Below are 27,464 nucleotides of genomic sequence, written 5' to 3'. Positions count from 1 at the left end.
ATTACATTGATCATTATCTTAACATGCTCTGAAGGATGGGGATAGATCATAGGGCAAGAGTTTGAGGATTTTACTCCTACTTTTGCCACTGATTGATTGTGTTAACAACCAAGGCCAGTCAGATTTCTGCCATGTTTCACAGTTTCCCTTTTGTAAGTGGGGATAATATTTCTCACAAGTTTTTGTACAGCAGTTTGAGATCTTGGGGAGAAAGCAGCTATTTAAAGGCTCCGAGTTATTATTTTAGGCCCTGATTCAGGAAAACATATAAGGATATGTTTAAATCCTGCTGCTTTAATGGGTTGAAAGCACCTACTTTAGGCTAAGCTCATAGTGATGTGGTCTTTCTGAAGAAGTTGCCCTAAACCTTCCAGTTATCCCTATGAAAAGCAGAGCCCGTTGAAGCTTACTTAAAAGACAGAGTTTGTGTCTAGAAGGGGAAAAATCAGCAAATTAATGACAGCTCAGCATACAGAAGCGTTCCCCTCCGTGTTTTGTTCAGATGAAAGAGGTGTGCAGCTGTGCCCACGCTGCTCTGATTAGATGCACGCAGTAGACATTAGATCCCCTCCGAAGCTTCCTGGGCTGCTCAGAGCAGTTCAGCGCCGTTGTTGGAAAAATCAAACTCTTTTCCTGGAGCCAGAGCTCTTCCCCCAGCTCCCCCCCTCCCATATCTGTATATATTTCGCGAGGAGAGCGGGGCTGAGTTTCTTCATGAGCTGCAGTTCCTGGGCGGACCCCACGCACAGCTGGGCTTGCTGCGCCTGGGTCCGCCTTCCCAGCCAGCCCGGCCGGCAGCCTCGCAAATTCGGGGCTGCCGAGTTGACAGCAGCGAGGCAGGAGAGCACGGGAGGATGAACGGGTCAACACCGTGAAGCTGGGCTCCTGGTCGCTGGTGGAATCCAGAAAATGGGTTGCTGGAGGAGACCGGGTCTGCTTTCCTTGCTGCTGCTGTCCTTCTGTGAGTAGAGAAATGTTTCTGCTTAGGCGACGTTAACCAGCGTACGCAAAGAAGTCGTTTATTTTTCCTTCCCCCAGAAAAATAGCAAACCTTTGATTTGTCCCCTGATGGCAGTTAGTCGGAGGGTTGGAAATAGAGGGGAATTTCGCAGCGAGCTGGTTGTAGCCCTGCTCCGACGGCATCAGCTGCAGGTTTGTTGTACAGCGAAGGGCGAGCGCTTGGCTTGGTGGAGATCGCTGCGTGCTCACCGAGAGCGGCTCCCAGATGTCAGTGTTTACAGCGCAGAAGTATATGCGTAGGTCAGCACGATTTGGTGGAAGTTTTTACTTTCTCGAGGGAGATTAAAGACGACTAACGTGCACCGTTGAATGATCTGGCTTCAACAGTGTCCAGATGTGGTGGAGTTTGCAGCTCTATCAGCCCCGGTTTATGTGCAAAGTTAATCGAACTGTTAAAGTCAGAAAGAAGTGGGGAGAGGGGGAGGAGAACTGTCTCTGCAACAACATCTGGCTATTCGGCAAACCTTTCCAGCACTTACGTAAAGACTTCTTTGTAATAAGTGCCCTGTTTAGGTTTTGATAGCACTTCTTCAGGACTGTAGATAAAACCCTCCAGCAGCACTTGAAAATGTGCCCATCCATGGCTTAAATTCCCTTGTTTATATCTCGATGATTGTTTCATAACAGGGAATAGATTTGTATATAAGTGAGTGTTATATACACATCTCCTAAGTATGTGTGTGTGTCTTTCTGTATATACAATGCCGATGTATGTGTATACACACATATATCCCTATATAGTATATATTTATATATTTGCACGGACAATGGCACTTTCTGCAGTGAGCTCTTTTACAAACACAGACCCGTTCTCCTCACTACAGAGCTTTCGATGCAAATAAAATTGCTTTTTGCTCAAAGCAACGAAGTGCTAGGATTATAGTGCCCGTATATTTGCATGCAATTGAAATAACTGGGGGCAGGGATCTTTATCTGCATCCACTTTCCATGGGTCCCCCTATCTACAGAAATAGGGAATGAAGGAATACAGTCAGTCAGTAATTTGCATGTATTAAATACAACCCTTGGTGAGACTGCTGAAGCAGGGAGACCCAGATGGGTCTTACAACATAAGCTTAGGCTGACTTTCCAAAGAGTTGCAGAAATATGTAGTAGTCATTACTGTAGATAATACCCTAAAGTATGGGTTGAAATGTAGGATGCTATACTGATAACATCCTGCTAAATTAATCACATTTGGAACAGCACTGAAGGAATTACTACAAGGCATTATTTAAAGCACAGTCTTGGGTTGTTTTTGGTAAGAAAGAAGACCACTAATTATCCTTCAGAAATGCCTAATTTTGGAGTTATTTAACTTATGGTTTCCTTTTTCTGAAAGGCAGGGTTTTAATCTGAAAGAAGCCAAACCAAAACGTATCATGATTACTAAGTTCATCTGAAAGGTTACGTGAATGATATGACGACAACATTTGTATCGGTACAGGGAAAAAAAAATAAGCCAAGGCACGCTCTCTCTCTCTGATTCAGCTCAACAGTGATAAATGTTTACTGGGGTTACCTCCCATCCATCACACATAGTGTTAGTATCAATCCTACAGTGACTCTGAGACAATAAAAGTGCCTGGGGGGCCCACTTTGCATTGACATTAAGAGAAGAGGAAACAGCAAGTTTCCCAAAATGGCAGAAAATGCACATTTGGTTGTTCTTCATGCAACAAATCCCACCAGTCATTCAGCCTCTCTGCAAAGAGCGACAGCGGTGGGTTGGTGACAGCAGCAAAGTCACTCGTCCTAGCACAGATTTAGGAATTACTGTAGAGAAAATGGCCGTGATGGTGTCCCAGCTATCCCAGAATAGCTCCCTCAGTGCCGGCTGGGCGTCCTCAGGGACTTTGTTGTTCTCTCTAAGGGGTAACACCAGTATGGCTGAGACTTTAATGTGGGCTCTGTGCTGCCTGTCTCTATCCTTTCAATCACCAGCATGGTTGAGCGGTCATCAAGCAGTGTCTCCGACCACTTTGGTCCATACATGACGGAAAAAAGGGCTGTAGCCTGACCGCTGAAATTTCAGCTGCTGGATTTCCCTGACTCCCCCCGGTCACCTCCAGCAAGTGGCTCTGGATTTACCTAGCAGAGGGACCCGCAACAAAATAATACAAAGATCGTTCAGGATGGGAAAATCTGTCCTACAGTAGGGACTGAAAGCTTTCAGTGCCTTTAGTTGTTGCAGGAGGGAGCTGGGAGGTGAGCTAGTAGTAATCGCTCACAAAAAACTCCCAGAGAGATGCTTTCTGGCAGAGGGCTTCCTCTTCTATCAGACAAAGGAAAAGCAAGATTTACATGCTGGAAGCTGAAACCGGGTGCTTTTGTGTTAGATCACAAAACAGCAAAGTTGTTCCAGCAGGTAATTACTCAGACTCAGGATGTGGTGGGTTTTTGTTGCTCAAAGCCTTCGATGACTGCAAGACTATCTGCTAGATGGACTACGACCCATCCAGAAGTCACAGACTGGATACAGAGATTACTGTACTGCGCACACAGAAACACTCTGGCCTCTTAATTAGGAGTTTTCCTGTCCTGTTTTGCATCAGAATCTGGAAAGCCTCCCTCGTCACCACTGTGACGACAGCTCAAGGAGCGCAGCAGCTCGCCTTTGGGCATCCAGCCTCCAAAGGAGGACATGAAACTTGAAGCCTGCCAGGGCACGTAGCACTCGCCAAAGGAGAGCTGTGCCCAGTGGGATACACTAGAGCTCCAAGGAGAACATCTGCCCAGGAATTTCAGCAAGTACGTTCACTCAGGACCTGCGGTCGTACCTTAGATCTGTGGTGAGGAGCACAGTGATGGCTGCTGAATGAACACCTCTGCACTGTGATGGCTCTGCAGATGTGGAGATGGTACCTCTTGGTGGATGGTGGCTCTCTGAAGCCACACACCCTTTCCTGCTTGCACAAACAGTCCCTGTTCCCCCTCTGAGCCTCTTTGGCTAAACACGTGGAACATATATAATTCATAAATCATGACAGGGAGCCCCAGGGCTGTCAGAAAAACATCTCTGGCTTTTGATCTGCCCAAGAATTCTCTGACCTATCCCATGCTCCTCAAGCAGCTTGTTCAAGAAGTTGGGCTCTTATTTCTAAGGTCACCAGAGCTAAAACCAGGGGCTGCACTGCCACCAAAACACCAGCCTGGTCCTCAGGCAGGAGGCCTATCAGGATTACACCCCAACAGCAACACACAACAACTCAGAGGGTGAGAAGATGAGGGAAGGGAGGAGAAGAAGTCACCCTCTGCCTCACAAGCAGATACATCCATACACAGAGCGGGGCTTTACAGCCCAAGGCTAAAGCACAGGGCTCTTCTCCCAGGCCACACAGTGGTGCGTGGACATGGGCTCTGCCCACCACAGCAGTCGGGCTGGCTACAGCAATCCTTCTCAAGAAGCACCTTGTTTTGCTTTGACTTTGTAGCAATATATTTTCCAGTAAATAAAGGGGAAAGCACAAGGAAAACCCTGACAATCCAAAACCAAAGTCCCCTGCAATGTTTTAAATGGCATGAGACTCAGCAAGAGCGTGATTCATCCACCTTAACACTTCTCCAAGCCTGATACTGCTTTTTCGGTTGTTGGTACAAATTGGATGGAGACTCAAGGCCAAGAAAGTTGGCAGTGTACAGCTCTGTCAAATTTAGGAAAGTGGGCATCTCCTTTCTCCTTGCTTCTTAAACTTTTCTCAGACTTGAGGCAGGCTGGTCGTCATTAGAGCTGCTCAAATCTACATTTTAGTGTTTTTGGGTTTTTTTGCTTGTTTGTTTGTTTTCAGGGGAAAGTCCTTTTTGAGATATAATCCCATGGCACTTGAAATTAAAACACACTCTTTTCTAAAAAAAGGCAAAACTGATTTTTGCTCTTGGTGCTGTTATCAATATTGGATGATGATCACAAAGACATTTTTGTATAATGGTGGTGAAAAAAAGTTCAGCCAGCCGCAGTCGTGATATCTGTTGGTCCTATTAGAGGTGGACCTAAACAGATGTGTCCCATGTATTCACTGAACAGGCAGAGAGCAATCATTGCCATTAAAAACAGATGACTGGGGGCTTTCACTCTGAGGAAGTATTCAACCCTATTGCCTGTCCTCTACAGCTTTATATTGTTCCACGTTTTGTTCCATCAAGTTTATTTCCTTGGGACCATGTTTTCCTCTTCCCTTAGCAATAACTCTTTGCAATAACATTTGCTTTCCACTGGCTTCCTCAGTGCTGCAACTTGCCACAAACTAACGAACTCTCCTGTGGACTGCCATGTTTTCAGGGAAGTGCCACATCTGATCTCACTACGAAAAAAAAGAACCACCAAGAGTCCCACCAAGGAGATGAAACCAGCAGCTCCCCCACACTTTGTTCTTTCCACATCTAACACTTAATGCTGTGTGCCAAGTGAAAGCCTCAAGTGGGAAGAGGCTCTGTTGGCAGCGGAGGTAACGCCACGGACGGCTGCCTACCTTATCAGCCCTGGGGGTTAGAGCGACATCTCCTCAGTGCTGGACCCCAGCTGTGGGATGGCATTTCCTTAGGGACTTTCAGAGGAAATGAAGGGGTGGCTGCAAGCTGCCTCCGCCCGTGTGCACGTCCCTGGATTCGGAGAAGACCACTGTGATCCTGCTTCCAGAAAGGCTCTGTAAGGTCCATCAGAGTCATATTTCTTGTTCTCTGGTTGGTTCGTCTTCTTATTACAGCCCATGTAGGGCTGGAATTCTCCTGCCAGCTGCTGGTAGCTGTCAGGCTTTTAGGAGAAGTGGGAGAGCCTGCTTATCTTGTAATCCCCTCCACAGGCCATGCTCCCACCAATTGTGCCTCTCCAGGACACGGCCTTTCATGGAGCTGTTACGCTGCAATGTTTTGCTTCCCATTGATAAGCCAGGAACATGCCTGACAAGCGACAGCTGATTTATACCACAGCAAATGCATCTCATCTGTGGGGCAATTAATTCATCCAGCTGCGCCCTGCAACCTTCCCGTCTGCACTGAACGCAGGGCTACTGCCCACATGGGCTCGAGAAGCTCTGGGAATATATCTTAACCAAAGTCTTACCCTTCACTAGACAGGATTATTTACAGCTGGATTCAAGATTTAAAGGGGAAAAAAAAACAAAACACCTTTCCAGTGTGCAATTTGCAGTTATCAGCAGAAAGGAGCTGCAGAGAAGAGCTGTGGGGGTCACTCTGCAGAGCCCCAGCTTGACCCACACCTTGGCCATGACTCCCAAAGTGGTTGGAGCAGCGTCATGCTGGACACGCTGGCCCTGCTGCTGTGCCTTTCACCTTGCCACACTGGGGATGGAGATGTTCCCTTTAACTCCACGGTTCCAAAACTCCTTTTGGGAATGAGAATCTTTTCTTACATCTCTTCTTCTGGGAAGCCTAGAGACATTTGCTGAAGTTCCTGGCCTGCTGGTTGTTACAGTCCTGTGGGGCTTTTTCCTACAAGTAACAATGCAAACACTGAGCATTGGTCCCCCTCAACTTCAGCCATCCCAAACCAGATGGCTTTCCTGTGCCCATGCAGAGCAAACACCCGTGTCCCCCTTGACAAGGGTCTGACACAACAGGTCGCCGCTCTGTGCAGCTGGGACACGACATGGGACATCTGCCTGATGTCGCTGGATAACTCTCACTGCCTGGGAGCATCTGAACACCAGCATCCATGTGGAAGAGGCTTAATCAGCTGCTGTCTTGCTGCATAAAGTATTTTTTTCCACGCTAAATCGATCCCAAAATTAGCCCCAGCCAGTCCACGATAGCAGACAAGACCCCTCGCCTTACAGTGGGAAGTGACACAGAGCCCTAAGCAACGAGCAGCCGAATGAATCATTCTGCTCCAAATAGACCCAGGGTACGAGCATCCACAGAAATCAGACCGATGGATCCCCTGGGAGCCCAGTTCCCATCGTGTCTTTAATATGTTGAAAGGCACTTGGTGGTGCTGGTAGAAGATGGTGGCAGACATTCCCACCAGAGGCACAGAGTATTTTGGGGGGGGGTTCGACTCACCCCAGCGCATGGTTACGATGGTTTGGTACATTTGCTGAATGCTCTTGGCTCTCTCCTGAGGCACTGCACACATGCACGAGCTCCCACTGCTTTCACGTGCAGGAAAAATGCCCCTCAGGCCTCATCAACAGCTCTCCTGCAAAGCCCTGGTCCCACTCCTGCAAAAATCCTCACAGTCTGCATTCAGCCCAAACTGCATCCCCTGCCCTCTGACCAGGTTGCAATTGGTCTCTTCTGTTTCGGAAAAATATTCAGGTTGAATTCAACCTTATTGGACAGTGTTTTTCAAGAGATTATAATACCATTTTCATAAAAGAGATTTTTTTTATGTCTTCAGGAAAGAGATGAAAGAGGAGACCAGACCAATTTACCTACTTACATGCTTAACAGGGGATGCCTTCAGAAAAGCGAGGAAGATTTTAGCATCTGTAGCCAGGCTACCCTCAAGTTCAAGTTCCCTCTGACAGTACAAATTACTTAATTACTGTCAGATCCAGTCTAAATGAGGGCATAACTTGACTATACATAATAATGTTAGCAGACATAAAGAACAGGCAGTGCTGGAACAAGATGATGACAGCGCACTGGCGGAGAACGAGCAGTGCATCTCTGCCCCAGAGCTCAGTACCCAGCCCCCTGCAAGCCCCACTCCCTCCAAGCACTCGGGGAATCAGAATAATGCAAACATAGAAAATACAAGCTGGCCAGTCACAGGAGCCCACACGAGATATGAAATGCAGCTCTGGTCAAATGTCTCTTTGTGGGCTCATCAAAGTCCTCCTAACAGATGGCAAATCGAACGTGTGCCAGGAATTTCAAACACTCCTCAGGAAGTTCAGCTAAACCATCAGCAAGCCATTTGCACTTAAAACAGAGTGAACCCTGTTGCCCAAATGTGACCCTGATAATGTTTCTGACACATTTACCTATTTGGATGATATCTTTAAATTGGGCTTTGATCTGCTCATGAAGATCCAGGTTCCTGCAGAGCCTGTAAAGCATACACAGAACTAAATTTTAAGGCATAATATGATGATAATTGTATAAAAAAAAAAAAAAAGAAAAAAGAAAAGCTGTGCTTTTTCTTGGATAGCAGTAGTCAAAGGCCGAGCAATGTCTGCAACAGACTCACAGATTTATTCTGCTGTCAGCTTTGTCGCTGCTGCTTTTTTCTGTGTAGAGCGGGGACTCTCTGCTGCATCTTCCTGAGGGAGAGGTGCAGAAGCTGCAGTTAAATAAAGCAGACAAGATATGCTGTTGATGGCCCTGGAGAAACGAGAACAACAAAAGTAATGACAACAACGTCATGCAGTTGGTTGGCTCTTACCTTCTGCCACCCAGCTCCCAAGCAAATGCTCTTACGTCCTCAGCGGTCTCTGCGGCGGCTTGCGACAGGATTACCCCAAACCAGCCCTGCATGGCCAGGCTGTGCCGGGAGGCACCTTCTTGTCCTGAAAAATCTGCTTCCATCTGCCCCGGGCAGGCACCTTCTTGTCCTGATCTGCCTCTGGTGGGCGAGGAGGGGCTTTAGTGCCTGGCGAGGTGCCGGTGGCACTCTCAGGCACAGGAGGGCTGCCCGCCTCGCTGCCCATCCGAAAGCTGGGTTCCCCGTCTCCTCGCCGTTCACTTTCTCAGCCTGGCAATTAACCGAGTGCTTAATGGGATAAGTACCGCTATTGCTGGACCTGCTCACAGTTGTTTTTGTCTGCCAAGGCAGCGCTGCTTGGCATGGCAGCGGCTCTGGAGGTAGTGACTGTAATTACACAGCAACAGCCAGCACTCACTCAGTGTTTAGGGGGCAAGGAAAACAGCGTAGTTATCGTCCTGTGCAGCTCAAGGGCCTCCTCAACCCTCCCCTGGGTCCCATATAAGTGAGCCCCAGGACACGGAACGAGCCGTGGCTTGGGGCTGCCTCCTGGTTTTAGGACAGCTTTGTCCTCCTCGTGGGACTGTGCAAGGCTGCACGCATTCGTGGCAGCCACATTGGGCTGGGTGAAGCAGGTGGTGTTTGGGGTTACTGACAAATGGCGCAAATTGCATGCAATGGGGCCATCCCCCAGCCACTGGCTTACTGATGTTTAAGTGCAGAAATACAAAAAAATATTTTGGGGCATTGTTGAAGGTTTCAAAGACAGAGAAAAAAAAAAAAAATAGCACAGACCCATTCTACCCATTCCACTTCTCTGCACAGAAACTGGCTTTAGTGGCAGGGACGATGTCTGTGGTCTGTAACAGCAGCAAGAAGAGCCCCTGGAAGAGCTCCTTGCAGATACTGCCCAGTACCAGCATCATTATTGCCTCACCTGATGCTTATAATCCTTCCTAAGCTGAGCAATGCGGAGTGTCCTTCCCGTCACTTTAGATGGGGTCCTGCTGAGCTCCAGGACCTGAGTACTTCATTTGTTTGTTTCTTTTTGAAACTTTAATGCCAAACCTTCTTTGGTGAGTGATTTTCATATTCAAAGGAATCCTCCAGCTGAAAGACAAGCAACATGCCAGCATAACCCATTTCAAGGAGTATGAGAAAATCCACAAAGATGCTTAAAAATAATTAAGAGAAATAACCTTTATCTTAATCACTTCGTGCGGAGAGTGAGCAGAGAGGATTTGTTTGTAACACCTTGTTGTGTGCAACATGCAAACTTTCCATAACTCTTTTCTGATGGGTTGCAGCAGAGCCTGGATGCAAACTGGTGGCGAGGAGATGGGGAAAATCCTCCACGGGTTGCTTTGAACGTGGAAATGAATTTCAGCCCCGCCACTTCAGAATGCTTTTTGTTTACTTTCCACTGACGTGAAATCAGCAGCGATTTTGTAGCATGCGGGATCGGTTAGCTGGTTACATAATGCTTAATAAATCCAAGAGAAATAATATAAAACACATCGCCCAGTCCGGGAAGAGTAACAGTATCTCAGCTGTGTCACCAACCCACCCGGCCACTGGCTTTTGGCAAAAGGGCTGACCTGGTGCTGGGGGCTGCAAGCTGTATGAACAGGAAAAGGGGTTGTGCTGCGCTTGTGAGCCTTGAGGACGCACAGACTGCAGGCAATACTCAGGGGGCATCTCCATGCTGCTCACCCCGTCCTGCTCTCCCAAGCACGTGCTTGCATACCCAGCTCCAGCTGCATCTGCTGCCCCTGTAAGCGGCACCACTGCCCCCGCTGATTGTCCTCAGGGTGCTCTGTAATAGCGTAAAAGCCCTGTAAGCAGCGAGAGTGGGGTTTGGTGGTTAGTTAGCGCAGGCTGTGGCTGCAGGGTGGTATGGAGGAGAGTGGACATTTGGCCAAGGTGTCAGCACTGGTCATCCCTGCCATCCCCAAGCTTCCCTGCCCATTCTGTGCCCCGCTCTGCATCCTGCCACCTTTGCACCCTGGACATCACCCCGCACGGTGCAGGGGCTGGCATTGCCTCTGCCCTGCGGTGGTTTCGCAGCAAAGAGAGCAGAGCTGGGGACGCAGGGGTTAATCCCAGCAGGCGCAGCGCTGGGGCCAAGTCTGTAAGTGACTCCCTTTGCTATTTCGAAAAGAGGCTGCCTGGAAAGGGAAAGGAAAAAAAAAAAAAAAAACAGAAGAAAGAAAGAAAAAAGAGAGAGAGAGAGAAGGTTTACTTTACAGCCATCGTTATTTCATCTGCACAGTTTATACAATGGAAAATAAAAGCCAGGGTATGCGAAGTCAAGTCATTTCTGTTTCATTAATGGTATGGAAATCGTTTTGTTTTTATAGGGGAAAAACAAATGTGAACTTGATGTGTGTGTGTGTGTGTGTGTGTGCATGCAACTCCCCTCATTGCAAAGGGCAGAGCAGTGAAATCCAGAAATAAGAAATGACTCAGAGGCCGTAGGATCTATGAGTCAGTTGAGCTGTTGTTGTTTTTAAACACAAGCGGGAGCACAATATGGGCGACAATCGCCCGCGCAGCCCTCCCGGCCGGCCCCGAACCCAGCTCCAGCAGCCCCGGGGGTGGAGAACGGGGTCTGGGGCAGGGAGCTCGAGGTCCCCCGCAGGGAACGTGCCCTGCCCAGCTCAGTGCCTTGGGCACGAACGAGATGGACGTGGAGGTGGCCAGAGGAGATGAGCAGCTCCAAGAGCAGATGGAGAACCGCTCGCCCTGTCCTCACCCACAGGCAAAGACACTGACTGACCAAAATCGAAGAGAAACCTCTCCTCGCTGGCTCCAGGTACCTCGCCATGAAGTGACCCAGTGTCCCAAAACAACACGAGGTCACTCTGCCGACACGTAGGTAGTTTGCAAAAGGTACCCCAGCAACAACGGAGACTGCCACAGCAGAAGGATGGACAATATTCAGCAGAGCTCGTCTGTCCCCGGGGTGAAGTTTGATCGTGATGTAATTCAAGCATCTGAAAGAGATTTGAGAGGTCTGCTGGTACAGTCCATACCCAATTTACTTTGTAATAGGACTAAGCATTATTTGCTAAACACTTAATTTAAAGGGTTATTTTTACAAAGAAAAAAATAAGTGGTAGAATAAGTCAGTTACCAGCCTGTTTGAAGAAGGTCCAAATAAACCAGAAATGTATACTGTGTGTCTTTTTGGCACGGGGAAGCACTGATGTCTAATGCAATCAAAATCAGCCCCTTTTTATTCACCAGGAAACGTTACTGGCTCGCTCCTCGCTCCACACATCTGCTGCCAAGTACAGTATTTGTTCTGCGGGACTGCGCAGGACCACAAACCTGAGGGCAGAGCTGCTCCCCTGAGCCCAGCGCAGTGTGCGCGCTGCCGCTGTCCCCAGAGAGCCTCACGTGCAGAGAGTGGGGTGATGAGTTCTCTCAGCTCAATTTGGGCTCCCCAAATGAGGAAACCCAGGGCCCCTGCTGGGCAGATCACACCGAACAATTGCAACGGGGACGTCTGGCCCTGTACGGATCGCCTGGAAATCAGGGATGTAGGAATTGCCCTGCTGCATCCTGCCCGTGGCAGCTCGGAAGTAATGGGGGCAGATCCTCAAGGTCTCACGTGTGGGTCAGCGAGCAACCACAGCAAATCAGCCCCGCTGCTGTTTTAATCTCAAAAACAAGTACTGTATATAATAGGGAAGGAATTTGTTTGTTCTCATAATAATTTTATGAGCGGCTGTTATTATGCAGTCATGTCATTAGCCATGGACGAGGGCCCGGCGAAAAGCCTGGTCCTGAGCTGGGAGTGGATGGAGGACTCATGGCCAAGCCCAGCATCCCGTGCTGCGCCCACATCTCCAACTGCATCCGCCGACCTGCCCGGGGGTCCCTGTCACATCCCAGCCCTGATATGAACCCCCAAAACAGTGGGCATTCCCACCAGGTGCACCCTCTGTGCCCAGCCCTGCAGCTGCGGTGCCAGCTGAGATGCCAGAGCTCCCAAATCCCACTGGTTAGAGTGGGATTTGTCTCCCCCCAGCACAAAGTCTTGGGCTCAGGGCTGACCTGCTGGGGAAAGACGATGCAGAGAGCTCCTGGAGCGGCAAGGAAGCCTTGTGCAACTGCTGGCCGAGCACCAGCTGCGCCCCGATGCACGCAGACACACAGAAAGGAGGAGGCAAACCTCGCTGCGAAGTGCTTATGACCCCAAAATGATCAGTTGTTCTTCGTCCTTGAATATTAAGTGCAATTTAAGGGCAATTTACTAGCAAAAGATGGAGCGTAATGTGCGTAAGGAGGAGACCTGAGCAGGTCCTGCCTGGCAGAAGCCTTGATCCCTTCCACCTCGGGAGGAAGATGGACAGTGTGTGCCTCAGCATCTCGCACTGAGTGCCTTTGCTTACACCCATCTGCCGTTGGGTTGTCACAAAACACCCCAGCAGATAAAATTTGAGAATGAAAACCACTCATTCTACTCTGCAGTGAAGCAAATTGCCTGTGCATGCCATCGCTTCGGCTGCGAAGCGCTGTCTCCTTCCCCGTAACGAATGCACCGTGCTTTCACCTCCTCGCACCCAGGTTTGCTCCTCGCCGATACCGCTCGCACCCCGGTGGCCGTGCTTCAACGGGCCCTGCAGGAGAGTGGGGATGCCCTGTGGGCAGCAGCAGGCAGGAGGAAAGACGTCCCAAGATGCTTGGATGGTGGTATTAGCACTGCTGCTCTCGCGGGCACTTTTGGTGTAGTTTTTCCCTTCCCTTGCCTGCTTGAAGATGGTCTTGTCTTCCCCCCGTAGCCTCTCCAGGGTCCTGGTTATAGATAGCAGAAGATTTGATGCCGTTCTCGTGCACAGCAGAACAAGCCTTCCTATTGATAAGAAGCCAAACTCACTGCAAGCCCACCTCATCGGTGACTTCAAACCATCTTTCCAACTGTTGTTCCACAATAACTTTGACTAACTGTACTATTTATTGGCTCACATCACATCCTTATGGCTTCAATTTATTTTTGGAAAACTCAACCCACATTTAATTAGTTTATAGTTTGTTCCAAGTTTTGCTTATCCAGCTCTTTTTTCTTTCTTTTTTTTTTTTTTGAAGTTTATATTTTGATGTTTAGCATTTGCCTTGGCAACATCTGGAACCCCTTTATGGAAGCGTATTGTTACTTTTACTGCTCGTGCAGCTTTATTAAATCATCCACGTATTAATATTGAAAGTGTTCATCTGGGTCTAATCAGGGCCAAGACAAGTGATGTGGCAGTTAAATTGTACCTACGAGCTCGTGGTTCAAGGACACGAAGTTCTGAGGAAACTCACAATGGGCTTTGTGCACTTCTGTTGAGCTTACTAAAAGAATAAGGAGAGGGGGGAAAAAAAAAGAGAGATTCCTGCTCTGACCTTTCTTGCAGAGCAGATAACAGCATCGCAGGCTGAGCTCGTTTAGAACAATTTGTCTCCAAAGAATTTTGTCCAGTTACTGCTGTATTTCTGACTCTCGTTTCCACATTTAACTCTTTCATCAGCCCTTGCTCCTTGCAGCACAGGTGACTGCAAACCCAGATCCTCACCGCATGCTGGGCGTTGTGCTCACACCCTGAGCCGTCCAGCAAAGCCTCACATGGGGTGTTAATGAGTAAATGACAGCCCCATGAGTGTGAATAAATAAATAGCACAACTTTAATGGGCATCAAGAAATAAGGGCATTGCAGGCAGGGGATGAAGGGACTCACCAGCGGGCATGGATTTGGCCACAGCAATCCCCTTTATCCCACCAGACCTTCACACCTTGGCAGTCCAAAATAAACCTCAGCTTTGAGGCTGGTGTGGAGCAGCCCATTTTTGCTGGGGCACTGCATGAAGGGAGCCTTGGGGAGAACAGAGGTGCTGGGCTCCATCTCTGTGTGCCATGACTGGGCACCAAAACTTGTCTTCCTGGACAAATCCAGCTGGAAAACGCTTTTTTTCCCCTGGACCATTAAGATTTATGAAGCAGCAACCTAAAACTGGACAGACTTTCTATAGAAATGACTATTTTTAAGCCCTGTTTGGGGCTAAAACTTCCCATGCAATCCTTCTCTGCATGCAATAAAAATTCCCCATGAAGTACAGGTAGCCCACACCTCTGAAAAATATCTGCTGTAGTTCAAGTTCCCACCTGTGCACTCCTGCATGTGTCTCTTAGACTAAATGTTTATTAGTATGTACTTCTACATAAGCCATTTAGTGGCTTCATTTTACTTTTTTTCTTGAAAAAAAAAAAAAGAAGACATTTAGCAGCCTTAACAGGAAGTTTAAATTTAGCCGGGATTTATTCCTTAACTGAGAATAGTTCCTACAAAAATAGAGATAACTTGCTGCCGTCCGGTGGGAGCTGCCACCGCGGGGCCAACAGAGCTGCATCTGCTCACTGCAAGCTTTGCCATCAGCTAAAGCACGTTGGACTGAGCAGCTGGGCAAAACAAAAGCTACAAATCCATGTAGAAAGAGTCATTTTCGGCTCCTTCCCCAACAATGTGTGAATTGCTGAAATCAGATGGATGCTGCCCTCTGTGCCCCGCAGCCTGGTGCGCCGGTGCCCGCCGCAGCCTGAAGACCAACCTGTGCAAGTGGTGCGACTCCACGCCGCCGGCCTGCGAACAGGAGGTGTGCTACAGCAACTGCAACCTCAACTCCTACTGCGAGGACCCCTATGAGATCTGCGTGGCCATATGGTGAGCTGCAGCCCCAGGGAATAGGGGGAAGTGGGGAAAAAGGGGTTGTGGGAATGAGCTCATGGGGACACTCATGCTTGAGCTGTTGGACATCAAAATCATTCAGGGCTTTCTCTTTCTCCCCCGTTGACTCCGCTGTAATCATAATTGCAACGTGATTTGGTCTTTCCTATAATTAGTACTGGTTTATTTTCTAAATAAATTACGCATATAAATGCCTGATTCAGTGCTGCAGTCAGGACCTCTGCGCGCACACAAACCTGAATTTAGCTTTGCAGGCTGAGCCTGCTGGGCAAAGTCAGCAGACCTGACCCCAAAAGCCGTGATGTCCTCCTGCTTCAGGCTGCGAAAAGCCCACTTCAGGTGCAGGGGTGCGGATGAGGATTTACAGCCCCAAAGGTCTGTCCCCATCCAGGGAGCTGGGAATTTGAGCTGGTAGCAAGCTGCTGGTATCATCCCCAGGGAAAAACCCTTTTTTGCTTTTCCTGGAAATGCCTGGAAAGGAAACATGATCCTGCATTTCGGGTCAAACGTACACCCGGATGAGCGCCTCCCCCAGCTTTTTGGTCCCCATGAGCAAAACTAAAACAAAAGTCCATTTTGGGTCTACCCAAAGTGATTTTCTTCTCTGTCCCTTTTAATTTGGCTGCCAGAGTGAGAGCCAGCTAAGCACATATCACTGGGCTTTATATCAACCTGCTAATTAGTGTGAACACTGGACTGCCCCACTTTCAGCAGGGTTTTGCCTCAACATAATTGTTGCATTATGGACTGAAAAAAAAATAACAAAAACACAAGACCAGCAAGAAACCCAAACAAACAAACAAAATATGCCCTTTACCACCCCCACCCCCAAAAACAGAAAAATCTGCCACTCTGCCCCAACTACCCCTGCACGCAGATGGGGAGAAGACCTTAAATTCTGCATAGAAAAGCCAACATCTTTCAAATTACCTGGGCTTCCCAAGAAAATGCTGGGAGCACTAAGGCCAGCGTTGTTTCATTCACTCCAGTGGGATGAGGATGACAAATCTGGGTTCTTCACTTCAGTCTCATTTCCAATTTCCTAGCTGACCTGCAAGGCATTGTGAAATCTCTCTGTACCTCCATTTTGCTCCAGAAACAAGGGTCACACCCTGGTGTTCTTGGCAGCTGCTCTTAGCTCCTCATTAGCCCTTAATTACATACTGGCTCTAGAGGAGTACGCACTGATCCTCCTTAGGTGAAGGTCTGCTGGGCCCGGTGCAGCTGCCACCCCTTGCTCACCATGCAAACCACCTGGGTTAGCTCTGCTCCAGCTCTTCTTCATGGCAGCTCATCCCAGCTCCTGTCTCCAGCTCCTCACAGCTGCCACCAAAAGCTCTGGAGGGAATGTACTCGGCCACTGGGGGAAAACTGTCACCCAGGCTACCAATGGGACTGGCCACAAGGTGCCCAAAGAGCCATGCAGTTTGAACACGCTCCTTCCCTGCCCAGCTGACTCTTCTCTCAGTCACCCCATTGTCCGTGGTGATGGCTGCTGGTGGTGCTCCATGACCTTAACCGAGGGGTGGAGATGAGCTCGCGCCTGGGGTCTGGATGGTGATCTGCATTTTTCTGGATCTGTGGTGGGAGTTTCACAAGTGTGATTCTAGTTTGGGCTTATCTCCCCATAAACTAATGCAGAGGCCAAATACCACGGGCCCAATACAACATTATTAAAAATAACATATGCTCTGTACCTTACCCCATCTTGGCCGTCAGAACCACGCGTCCCCACGACCCCCACACCCAAAGCAAGCTGCCTGCCCCGTGTGCTGCACCACTGCCAAAACCCGCTCGGGGCATGGCGAGCATAGGAGACCTCACAGCAAAGCACTTCCCTGATGGCTTTTCTGGGCTGCTAACCAGCAAGGATGGCTTCACCGTGCTCTGAAATAAGGGGCTCCTGTGTGCCAGGACACAGTTTTGCTGGACCCTCTTGTTAAGCCAATGTTGCCTGCATCGACATGGAGAATGGGGAATCTCCAGCAAAATGAGCACCCTGCGCTTGAAGAGTCAGACCACAGGCCAAAAACAAACCCTTCCTTTCCCCATACATGTGACAGATTTCCACAGCTTAGAAACTGACACAGCCGTACAGTCCCTATGTGCCCAGGAGCTGTATCAACATCACATTATTTCTATAAACGTTCTGACCTTTGGAGTTGCTAAATTATAGTCCCCACCAGCTACCCAATGGCTCTGCTCCTGCAGCTGGGCATAAGTGGTCACACAAGGACAGTGCTTGAAAAACAGCTTTTAGCCCAGGAATTCATCAATGAGATGGGGCCAACCAGCTCCACCAACACATGCATGCCGAGAGGAGGAGGATGGAGGCACACAGCCAAGCCATTGCTCGAGGGCAGGCATCACAGTCACCGTGTCCCCTACCTCTCTCCTGCAGAGGTGATGGGGGTTTTGGAGCCCTGCCGAGGCAGGGATTGTGGCAGAATAATGCACTAGTTGGGAAGAGGCTGTCCTTGCTTTGGAGGTTTCCTTTGGACCGTGCAGCAGCAATGTGGAGGGAGTAATTCCACCTGCACCTGGCTTGGTTGCTGGCACTGGGAAAGGAGGGATTTTGCCCCAGATCCCACGCAGGGCACTGAGCCTTAGGGCTGGCACTACCTGATCCAACACCTATTAACTTGTGAATTATCTACAGGAAACAGAGTCCCTGGCTCAGATCCTACTATTGGCATGTATTAGAAATTTCTCTTTCACCATTTGGAAGAGATAAAGAGATTTAACAAAGCCCCCCGCAGGCACATATAATAAGAATTATACCAGAGCCACCACAAACAGGTCATTCAATACACAATTTAAAACTGATGCTCAGGTGATGTTGGGCTGGAAACCCCGTGCTGCCTGCTCTCTGAAGGCTACACCGCTAGGCTAACGCTTTGTTGGTTCATTTGGCGCCGGCAGGAGACAGGACAACGACAGCATCAGGATCAGCACGCTCTGCCACAACCCACATCGTCCCATAGAAAACCTCATGGTCCCGAACTACAACACCTCACGCTGCATCATGACCCACCAGCCCAGTGAGGAGGGGATCATCTACATCTGTGGCTGCGTGGATGAGCAGGAGTGCAATGACAAGCTTATCTTTGAAAACCACACCAACGGTGAGTACCTTTGTGAGCGTTATTTAAAGTGGGTAGGAGCACTCAAATCTAACAATAAATAAGTGACGCGTTGGGCTTATGCACGTGGCTTTGCATTTCCAAGAAACGGTAGCAGATGCAATGTCTTCTTTGACCTTCTATGTGAAGTAGGTAAAGTTTGTACCCCCTCACTGAGCCCAGCAGTTTGCCAGTGGCTCACCCATCCCTCCAAGAAATGCCTCCTGAGAACACCAGATGGAAAATGCACTGTGTCCTTCAGTAGGTTGCGCCCTTTGACATGAGGCAAATCAGCCAGGGAACCCAAAAGCTGACGTAACCCACAGTGACTCAGTCTAAAAGCTTTGAAAAAAATCACATCAGATCAGATCCTGCACCAGACTGCTGCCCAGCAGCGTAGTGGTGCTGGGGAGATGGGGCTCAGCAGGCGGCGGTGCTGGGCATCACCTTCCCAACCTCTCCTGGGGCTTCTGCAGCAGCATTCTCCCTGTACATGGCTGCAGGCCCTACAGCAGCTGTAAATCCATGCTGGGGAAAACAAAGAGGCAGCTCATGTCTGTTCCTCAGGAGGGTGGTGTGCTTTGGAAAAGCTACCAGCTAGATCGTCAGCCTCTGGAGTCTTGTCCAGACCTCCAGAGCTCCAACTGGACCAGGTCTATCCAAGTGCCCACCAGGCATCTGACCCATAACAGAGGCAAAGCAAATCCTCTCTAATTTTCCATAATTCATGAGATGCTGAAAATGATACTAAGTATAACCTACGATCCAGCAGCACTGCTTCTCCCACAATGCTAGGGGGAAAAAAGAAAAAAAAGCATATAAAATGCAAATTCTCAGAACAAACAAGCCACTTTTAATGAAAGTAAATGATGTTAAATTTGGCAGTCCTTTGCTGCTCGCTGAGCCAAACATAACAGGTACACACACTTCTAAAGAGAGATAGTCAAATCCCAGAGCCGATGCTGGGATATATAATTTCACACCAAAATGACAACTGGCTCATTGGAAATGCCGCCCCCAGCCAGGACTTTCACAAACAGCCTCCTTTTGCCAACCAGCACGCAAAACGCCGAACCCCAGAGCTGGGCAATGCGTGGGCTGAGACCCAGGGTATTTTGCAGAGAGAGTAGAGCCACTGCCTCTGCTCTCGGTGGCAGGGGTGGGAGTCGTGCTGCAGCCCCCTCATTGCAAGGGTTTTGCATTGGGAAGGGGCATCCTCATGAAGGAATTTGCTAAAGCTGTGGTAACTTACTGCTTTCGGGACTCGTGCACGCGACGCCCTTAAAAATATCTTCTCTTTCTTCAGCGTTTCAGAGATGGGATCTTAAGCATCGGGAAAAGCCATTAAAGCAGTAGGTGATATCCAGGCCTCACGCTTTCCAAAATAAACATATTCCTGAGTTAGTTATTGATTTATATCAGTTTAGGTTGATCTTGTGGTTTGAACCTGATGCCTATTTTAGAAACGCTTTCACAGCCTCGCAGAAATTAGCTGCAGCACGTTTTTTGAAATTTGCCAAGTAAAATAGCGAAACGCTCTGTTTTTCCAGAACCTGAATTATGATCTGCACACACTGAGGTCAAGCAGCGAGAGTTTTGCTTATGGAATGATTCTTATCCCTCTTCCCCTGGGTTATTATACTTGGCAGAAAAACCTCTGAGTAAGATTTTACTTGAATATCTCTACTGAAGTCAGCATGTTTATTCCAGGAATTGCGAACATCAAAGCATCAGACAATTACATGTTGCACGAGGGTTAGGGTTTTTCCCCCCACACTCCAGTGATCTGAAGGCAGATAGGGGCTTAGAAGACATAAAACAAAAGCGAGTGTGCCCAGAGTGGGTAGATGGGTGCCAGTGCTGCAATGTGATGGTAAACAACACGCAGACAGCACTGAAGCAATGCTCCTTCACGGCAGCATCGTTCGTGGTCCTCCATGCCATCCCATCCTCCCCTCCAGCATCCCTCCTCACCCTCCGTGCGCAGAAGGGCTCCAGCAAAACCCCAGCCCCTAACAATCTCAGATATTTCATACATGCAAGCCTTGCTTCAGCTTTACCATCATTATTTCTGCCCCGGCACGGAGAAGCTGTGGCTGCAGCAGAGTCTGGCGCCCCCAGCCCCTTGAGTGCAGGCCGGCCTCCCAGGCCCTTGCTTGACAAACAGGCCTGAATTCGAGACCTAAAATGAACAGCCCTCTCAATAATTGCATACATCTGGGTTCTTACCCTTTGCTCAGATGGGATTTGTGTGCAGCCTCCATTACCGCCCCGCGAACGGCTGCGCCTTATTAACCGCTCCACATATTTTCCTCCTACCCGCGATCAAAACAAGATGTCGCGGGCCCCTCACGGCAGCGCCTTCCTCTCTGCTTCCCCCCCTGCAGGCTACTCCATGCTGCAGAGCAAGGAGGTCATCCCGGTGGCTGCCATCAGCCTCCTGCCACCGCTGCTGGTGGCGGTGATGATCACCGTCATCTTCTACCTCTGCCGCACGCAGAAGCGCCGCAAGAGAGCCAAGGCATGGGGTGGGAAGCAGGGGCAGCCCCCGGCACTGCCGGAGCCGGGCAGGGCGGCGGAGCGGGACGAGAAGCTGTCCGTGATGATGGACGACGGCCCTGCCAGCTTGAGCCCAACCTGCGCCAACAGCCTGAACCACAACACCGAGCTGCTGCCCATCGAGCTGGACGAGATGGTGGGCAAAGGGCAGTTCGCCGAGGTGTGGAGGGCCAAGCTGAACCACAGCAGCTCGGGGCAGTACGAGACAGTGGCGGTGAAGATCTTCCCCTGCGAGGAGTACTCCTCCTGGAAGAACGAGAGCCAGATCTTCACAGACGCCAGCCTCAAGCACGACAGCGTCCTGCAGTTCCTCACAGCCGAGGACCGGGGCTCGGGGCCCCGCAGGGAGTACTGGCTCATCACAGCCTACCACAGCCGGGGCAACCTCAAGGACTACCTGTCCAGTCACGTCCTGAGCTGGATGGACCTGCAAAAAATGGCAGGGTCGCTGGTGAACGGGGTGGCCCACCTCCACAGCGACTACACCGCCTGCGGCCGGCCGAAAATCCCCATCGCCCACCGGGACATCAAAAGCACCAACGTCCTCGTGAAGAACGAGCAGGAGTGCGTGCTCTGCGATTTCGGCATCGCCATACGCCTCGACCCTTCCCTGACGGTAGATGACTTTGCCAACAGCGGGCAGGCGAGTACGACCCCTCAGCACCCCCCTGGATGAGGCTCCTTGCAAGCCACGCGTGCCATCAGATGCGTGGCACCGGGTGGGAGATGTGGCCTTTACAAACGGGACCTGGGGTGGTCAAAGCTTAAACCTATGGGATGAGCCCCATTACACAGGGCAGCTCTGCCAGGTGCTGCTTTTGGGTACATTAAGCGAGTCCTCACCTCCAGAGCCCACAGAGAGGGCAGCCCCACAGCCACAGCAGACTGATGGAGGCAGAGCAGTGGTCTCTACACCTGACCATCCACACCAGGAGACCTCACCCATGTGCTCCCCTGCCCCTGCTAACACTTCTCTTGTTTGCGGGTAGGTGGGCACCGCCAGGTACATGGCTCCTGAGGTCCTGGAGTCCAGGGTAAACCTGGAAGATCTGGAGTCTTTCAAGCAGATGGACGTCTACTCCATGGCCCTCGTTCTGTGGGAGATGGCCTCCAGATGTGAAGTGGTGGGAGGTAGGACTGCCATACCCAGGCTTGTCTTGTACATCGCAGCTCCCTTCCTCCACGTACAGGGACCATCCTAGCCAACATGTCCCTGGTGGTGACACTGCTCCACCTTGACGCAGGGTTGTTGGCACAGGATGTGGTTTCATGTGGTCACCAAGAGCTGGTGGCAGATCCCATCAAGGGCCGACATTTGCCCAGGCACTCACTGCATGTGCTGTCGCTCAAAGGGGCTGACACCATGGTCAAGGAGCAGCAGAGGGGACCCCAACACCTCCGGCTGCAGCTGCAGAAAAGCTTAGTGGGGGTGGATGGCTCAGGGAGGTCTCCAGCTCAGGTCTTCAGGGCGAGGGGGTGGTTGTCCCAGGGCTCAGCATCTCCTAGTAATGAAGTGTTACAAAGCAAAGAGAATGGGAACGAGGGGGGTAAGTTCAGTAAACGCAGACCCAGAACCCAGAATTTCACTTGGGGGATCAGAAAGCCCCCAAATCAGGCTTCAGCTGCTGTCTTTAAAGTATAAACACACCCCCTGCTGCAGCTGCACAATGTAAGCAACCGAGCATCTTTGCTTGGCCCACAAGGTGCTGGTGAGTGGCCAGAAAATTAAAGCTAATTAAAGCTATTGGGGTTGGGAAAGACAAAGGGTGGCCTCTGCACTGTGGGGCTCCTCGTTGGCCTGCCTTGACTTGGGGCTGCTCTTCTGCAGGGGCCATTTCTCCTCTTGCCCGACCCCTGCCCACAGGCCAATTGGGGTTGCCTCTCCTGTCTTTCACCCCCCATGGCACATTTTACCTGCTGAAAACACACTTCACCCAAAGGAAGAGCAAGTCCTTTGCAGCACTCCTACGTTCAGGGAAGTGGCCAGGGGGTTTGCCCAACCTGTCTGAGAACCACCTTTAAAACCTGGCACTATACTTGTGTGTTCAAATCCTAAATTGTTTCCAGATCAGTTTTTGCAGACTGATAAAAACACATTTATTCATGTCCAGTAGGCCACACCAAAGTAAGGCAGTGAGCGTACAAAAACTGTCCTATTACACTGCTGTCACTTCCTTGCAGAGGTAAAGAATTACGAGCTGCCTTTTGGGTCAAAAGTCCAGGAGCAACCCTGTGTGGACACCATGAGAGACATCGTGCTGCATGGCAGAGGGCGGCCTGAGATCCCTAGCAGCTGGCTGGTACATCAGGTAAGGCAGGAGCAACCCACCTTGCCCCACCTCACTGACCCATCCTGAAAATTAGTAAAACTGCAATCAAATCAGCATGGTTGCCTGAGCTCAGATAAACTCTCTAGACCCACTTAAAACCATCAACCAGAGGTAGAGAAAAATTAATTGGTGAATAAATGGCCACAATCAGAAACTAGGAATGCCAAGCGATGGCATTCAGTTATCCTGTGGGTGCTGTAGTGCAGCAAAACAGAGCACTTCAGCACAAGTCTCCTGAAACACTAACTCCTCTGAGTCTGCTCCAATTCTGCCATCACCATTGCATCCAGAAACCTGTGGCTCAGGGAACATGCCATCCCTTGCATCAAGCCTTCTCACAGCAGGCAGGGCGGGGAGGAAGGTGCATCCAGGCTTCTGCCCACTTGGTTGAGGAGATCTCAAGCTCAGAGGTAACCTCAGACCTCTGAGGGCAGGACCTGGGACACGGGAGGAAGGATGTCCACTTCTACAAGAAAAGGGAAGATGGGCAGCCTCTCCCTTGAGTGACACGGGCAGAAAACACGCGTGAAGCTGAGAAACAGGGAAACTGAAAGGCTCACGTCTTCCCCAGGGAAAGCCTTCCAGCAGCCGCTAGCTCAGAGGGTCTGAGAGCACAGCATCTTAGCACAGGAAGCATAGTCCAGCGCTCTAGAACAGAAACACTTCAGCAATAACGAGATACGCTGTTAAAGGCACCCACAAACACACCCAGAACAACCAGCTCCAGAAATATTGCCCCCACACAGCTCCCTCCTGGCCCTGACACGGTTGTCCTCTTCCCTACATCCAGTACTCTCTTCCCTGCATTGAGGACACGAGGGGTAACGCACCGAGCATGATTTTTATATCTTGGCCGAATGGCACTTCTTAAATTTCATATCTTATAGAAAAACACCATAAACTCATCAACATTTCAGCTCATCTGAAAAACAAGCTGAAACATTGGGACCGCTGGCTCACAGGGCCCTGCAGCGCTCGGTCATCGGTTGTTGCAGATCGTTCTGCACCATCTACCCCTAAAACACACTGCTTCCACTGACTGCACAGCATACAAAGCCAGACTTTTTGAGAGGAAAGATACAGTTTCATGATTGCAGAAGGCCACATATTCCCTACATCTCTCTCAAAAAGGTGTTTGTCCAAAGCCCCAAGGTACCTGGCTGACCAAAGCTGCAACCAGCATCAAATGAATCCGTGGTTTCTGTTGGACCATCGGTGAGTTTATCAGTCAGCAAGTTCACAGCTGAAGTTCACCCAGCCTTTTCCCTTGATGTAGTAAAAATACGGGAACTTAAATCAGCAGTGCTGCATGTTTGAAGCCTTTGAGTATTCATCTCAAACATTCACCTCCCAGGGTCCCTGATAAACTTTGAAACCACAAGAAAAACATACAGAGGCTTGGGTTGTCAAAAATCACACCCTGATAGAGCCTAACCATAACTGCGCTGTTTGCGGAGCTGGAGAAGGGCTGACTGCAATTACCTCCGAGAAATAATGCCGCTGTAGTTGGGTTGGTCTAGCACGTGAACAGAGCGAGGTTTATAAGCCAGTGACTTTTATTAGACCACCTAATAGTCACTGGGGAAGAGGAACAGAAAAGCCATGTTGTATTCCTGAAAGTTTGCCTCTGACTAATATTAGCTGGTCTAATAAACATCTCCCTACAAACCTGGCTTTAAGAAATACTCCCAGCATTTCCCAACGAGCCTCCCCAGGATGCAGCACAGGGCAGCACCATCTGCTGGGAAACAGCAGAAGTCCACCAGTTTCACCAGTTCCTGCCGCTCGGTGCCTCCAGCCCCCGCTGCTACCTCCAAGGTGCGCTGGGCGACACCAACATTGGCGAGACAAAGTGCTCGCCTGCAGGAGAAGCGCCCACAGATCGTCCTGTCGAAGAAAACCAGTTTGTTACATCGCTTCAAAGGTTGCTTTTGCATTTCAACATAGGGCTCCCTCTCACTCAAGTGACTGCTACTCATGGGTTAGGATTTTTCAGCTGCCATCCTTGGGGTCACAGCACTAATTTCCCCGAGAGCTGACTCACCCAGCGTGCCGCACAGCTGCTTGCAAGGCTGCACAACAAAGCCAATTAAGTAACATTATCCCCAAAGTATCCCAGACAATTTGTAAACGCCCATGCTTCTACCTCATTTTGCCATTTAAAAAAAGTGATTATTTAGGCCAGATAAATTCCCAGAGCTAGTTCATGAGGCAGCTGAGCAGACTGCTGTACTGTCACTGCTGAAGGGCTGGTGCAGGGCAGGAAGGAGCACTGGGAGCTTAAGTCAATATTGTTGCTAAAAATACACTTGTAAAACTAACTATAGCCAGACAGAGCAAGCAGCATCCCTCAGAAACCCGGGGTATCAAGTACCAAACCCAAACCAAGCCCGCTTCACGAGCGTAACAAAATGCAGCAGTCAAAAGAGCATTACCACGTTTATGAGGCAAGCTGCAAATAAATGTCCTGATTCCAGCGTAAAGCAAGCACAGAGAGAGATGGTGACTAAACAATCTAACAGTGCCATCTTCTAGTTGAGAAAAGGCTTATTTTAAAGAGCTTCAGCTAAACTAGCTCATTTTCACATGTTAATCAATTATCTTCAAATCCTCTCGATTAAGCTAGCAAATGAATGATATCAGAAGCACTGAAATGCGCCATCTGTCAGCTTCACTGCACAAGCCCCTTCCCTCTAATCTGGGTCCATTACAGAAGATTTAGTACAACATTCAGTACAGCAAACCTTGGCACAGAGCAGCGGGTTCAGAGAAAGGTGCAGGACAGACAACACTCATGGCACACCACTGAGACCCGCGGTTTTCTTTCATCTTCATGAGATATTTTTTTTTGTTGTTCTCTTAATTGCAAATTAAGAAATGCACAAAACTACTGAAAAACATGACGCTTTATTTAGAATAATGATTTTTCCACTGTGGTGCAACCTTGGTTGACAATGATGAGAAAAGCAATAGCACATGATAGGAATCACAGAGTCAAAGGGAGGTTCAACAGGGCTTCTGGTGCAGCTGCATTACTGGCTTAAAAGGGGGGAATACCAGCAGAACACTACTGTTTAATTAAAAATATTGGGACTCTCTTCACATCACTACACCAATGGAGGGGAAAAAAGCACACGTTATTGGGGGTTGTAACCATTGTAGCCAAGAGGAACTGAACGTGTTCTGAAGCACGCAGAAAAGCACCCAGCCCCACATAACACGCTATTTTGTGGCAAGAAAACAAAAGTTCAGCTGCACACTGCAAGGAGTATTTGGCATGGCTGGCCCTTTGAGGAAGCTGCTGAAACAAGGAGTCAGTTTGAAGAAGTTTAATTCTAAACTTTTAATTCCAAACTTGCCTTCAAGCCGCCCCTGCCCACCCCCTCCGCCCAGCCCTGCGGGTCACCACCTGCACCTCCCCTCGCCCTCCTGGTTTTAGGGAGATCCATGCGAACAGCCAAGGCAGAGAGGAGATGGAGGGCGTAAGTCCCTTGGGGCCCTGGTTAAAGCCCCCCAGTGATCACACGCCAGCTTTCAGGAAGGATTTCCTGGCAGGGTGAAAAATGCTTGGGACCAGACTCCATGTCAGCAGAGGATGCTGCTGCAACCCAAGCGGTGCCAGTACCAGTACAAATATTGGCATTTGCCACAGCTTTCCAATGCTTTTTCCTCCTGTGCTTAAGCTTAGGAAAAAAAGAAAAAAAGCATTTCCACAGGAAGCTGTCAGAAGTCTACTAAAACACTTGCTTTAGATGAGCTTCTAGCTTCCCTTCCTCCTGCCTTCAAGCCCTTAATTTCAGCCCTTCCACCCACAGGGAATGCGTTTTCTGTGCGACACCATCACCGAGTGCTGGGACCACGACCCCGAGGCTCGCCTCACCGCCCACTGCGTGGCCGAGCGCTTCAACCTGATGGCGCAAATGGATTGCGACGACATCCTCAACAACAACACGGACAACGAGGCCGACAAAACGGCCTCCCCGGGTGGGGAGCACCAGGACAGCGACGGGAGCAGAAACGTGCAGTGACACAGCAGGCAAAAAGCCTCATCACGAGAAACAGGAGGATATGCCAGGAGCGTTCAGCTCACGGGGAAAAAGCCTCCCTTCGTTTTTCCAAATGGAACTAAGATCTAGTACATAACTTATTTATGAGATCTGTTTCCTCCCACAGATACAGTGAACTGTGGAATCAATACTTTGGTTAAAGTGCAACAGTGTATATGAACTGATTTTGTACTTACTTTAAATGTATAATGATGCAAAGCATTTCTTTTATTATTTTTTAAAATAATAACGTTTAATCTTTTATTAATAAG

The 27,464-nt window shown here is 49.5% G+C and overlaps 1 protein-coding gene and 1 long non-coding RNA gene across 2 annotated transcripts; one reads left to right on the top strand and one right to left on the bottom strand.

Annotated features, from left to right (window-relative positions):
• The first annotated feature begins 244 nt into the window (after positions 1 to 244).
• Positions 245 to 27,464, top strand: LOC121072661 (TGF-beta receptor type-2-like). The gene is made up of 7 exons (XM_040562530.1): positions 245 to 961; positions 14,961 to 15,111; positions 18,058 to 18,260; positions 20,645 to 21,459; positions 21,806 to 21,947; positions 22,998 to 23,125; positions 26,962 to 27,464. Exons 1-7 carry the CDS (start codon positions 910 to 912, stop codon positions 27,172 to 27,174), a joined length of 1,704 nt encoding a protein of 567 aa, XP_040418464.1. The 5' UTR covers positions 245 to 909; the 3' UTR covers positions 27,175 to 27,464.
• On the bottom strand, positions 2,962 to 14,954 carry LOC121072664. The gene is made up of 2 exons (XR_005821360.1): positions 9,342 to 14,954; positions 2,962 to 8,674 (listed from the first exon to the last, which is right to left on the bottom strand). It is a non-coding gene; the product is annotated as an uncharacterized LOC121072664 (long non-coding RNA).

Source organism: Cygnus olor, chromosome 6, assembly GCF_009769625.2.
Source record: "Cygnus olor isolate bCygOlo1 chromosome 6, bCygOlo1.pri.v2, whole genome shotgun sequence".
Classification (NCBI taxonomy): Eukaryota; Metazoa; Chordata; class Aves; order Anseriformes; family Anatidae; genus Cygnus; species Cygnus olor.
Note: the sequence above shows the minus strand (reverse complement) of the source record. Positions and strands in the feature narration are given on the sequence as shown.

Bases quoted from the DNA above. Each gene is read 5' to 3' on its own strand.
- LOC121072661 (XM_040562530.1), top strand. From the start codon at position 910: ATGGGTTGCTGGAGGAGACCGGGTCTGCTTTCCTTGCTGCTGCTGTCC. The intron at 18,261-20,644 runs GTGAGTACCTTT...CCCCCCCTGCAG, and splicing joins CTTTGAAAACCACACCAACG to GCTACTCCATGCTGCAGAGC. The intron at 23,126-26,961 runs GTAAGGCAGGAG...TTCCACCCACAG, and splicing joins GCAGCTGGCTGGTACATCAG to GGAATGCGTTTTCTGTGCGA.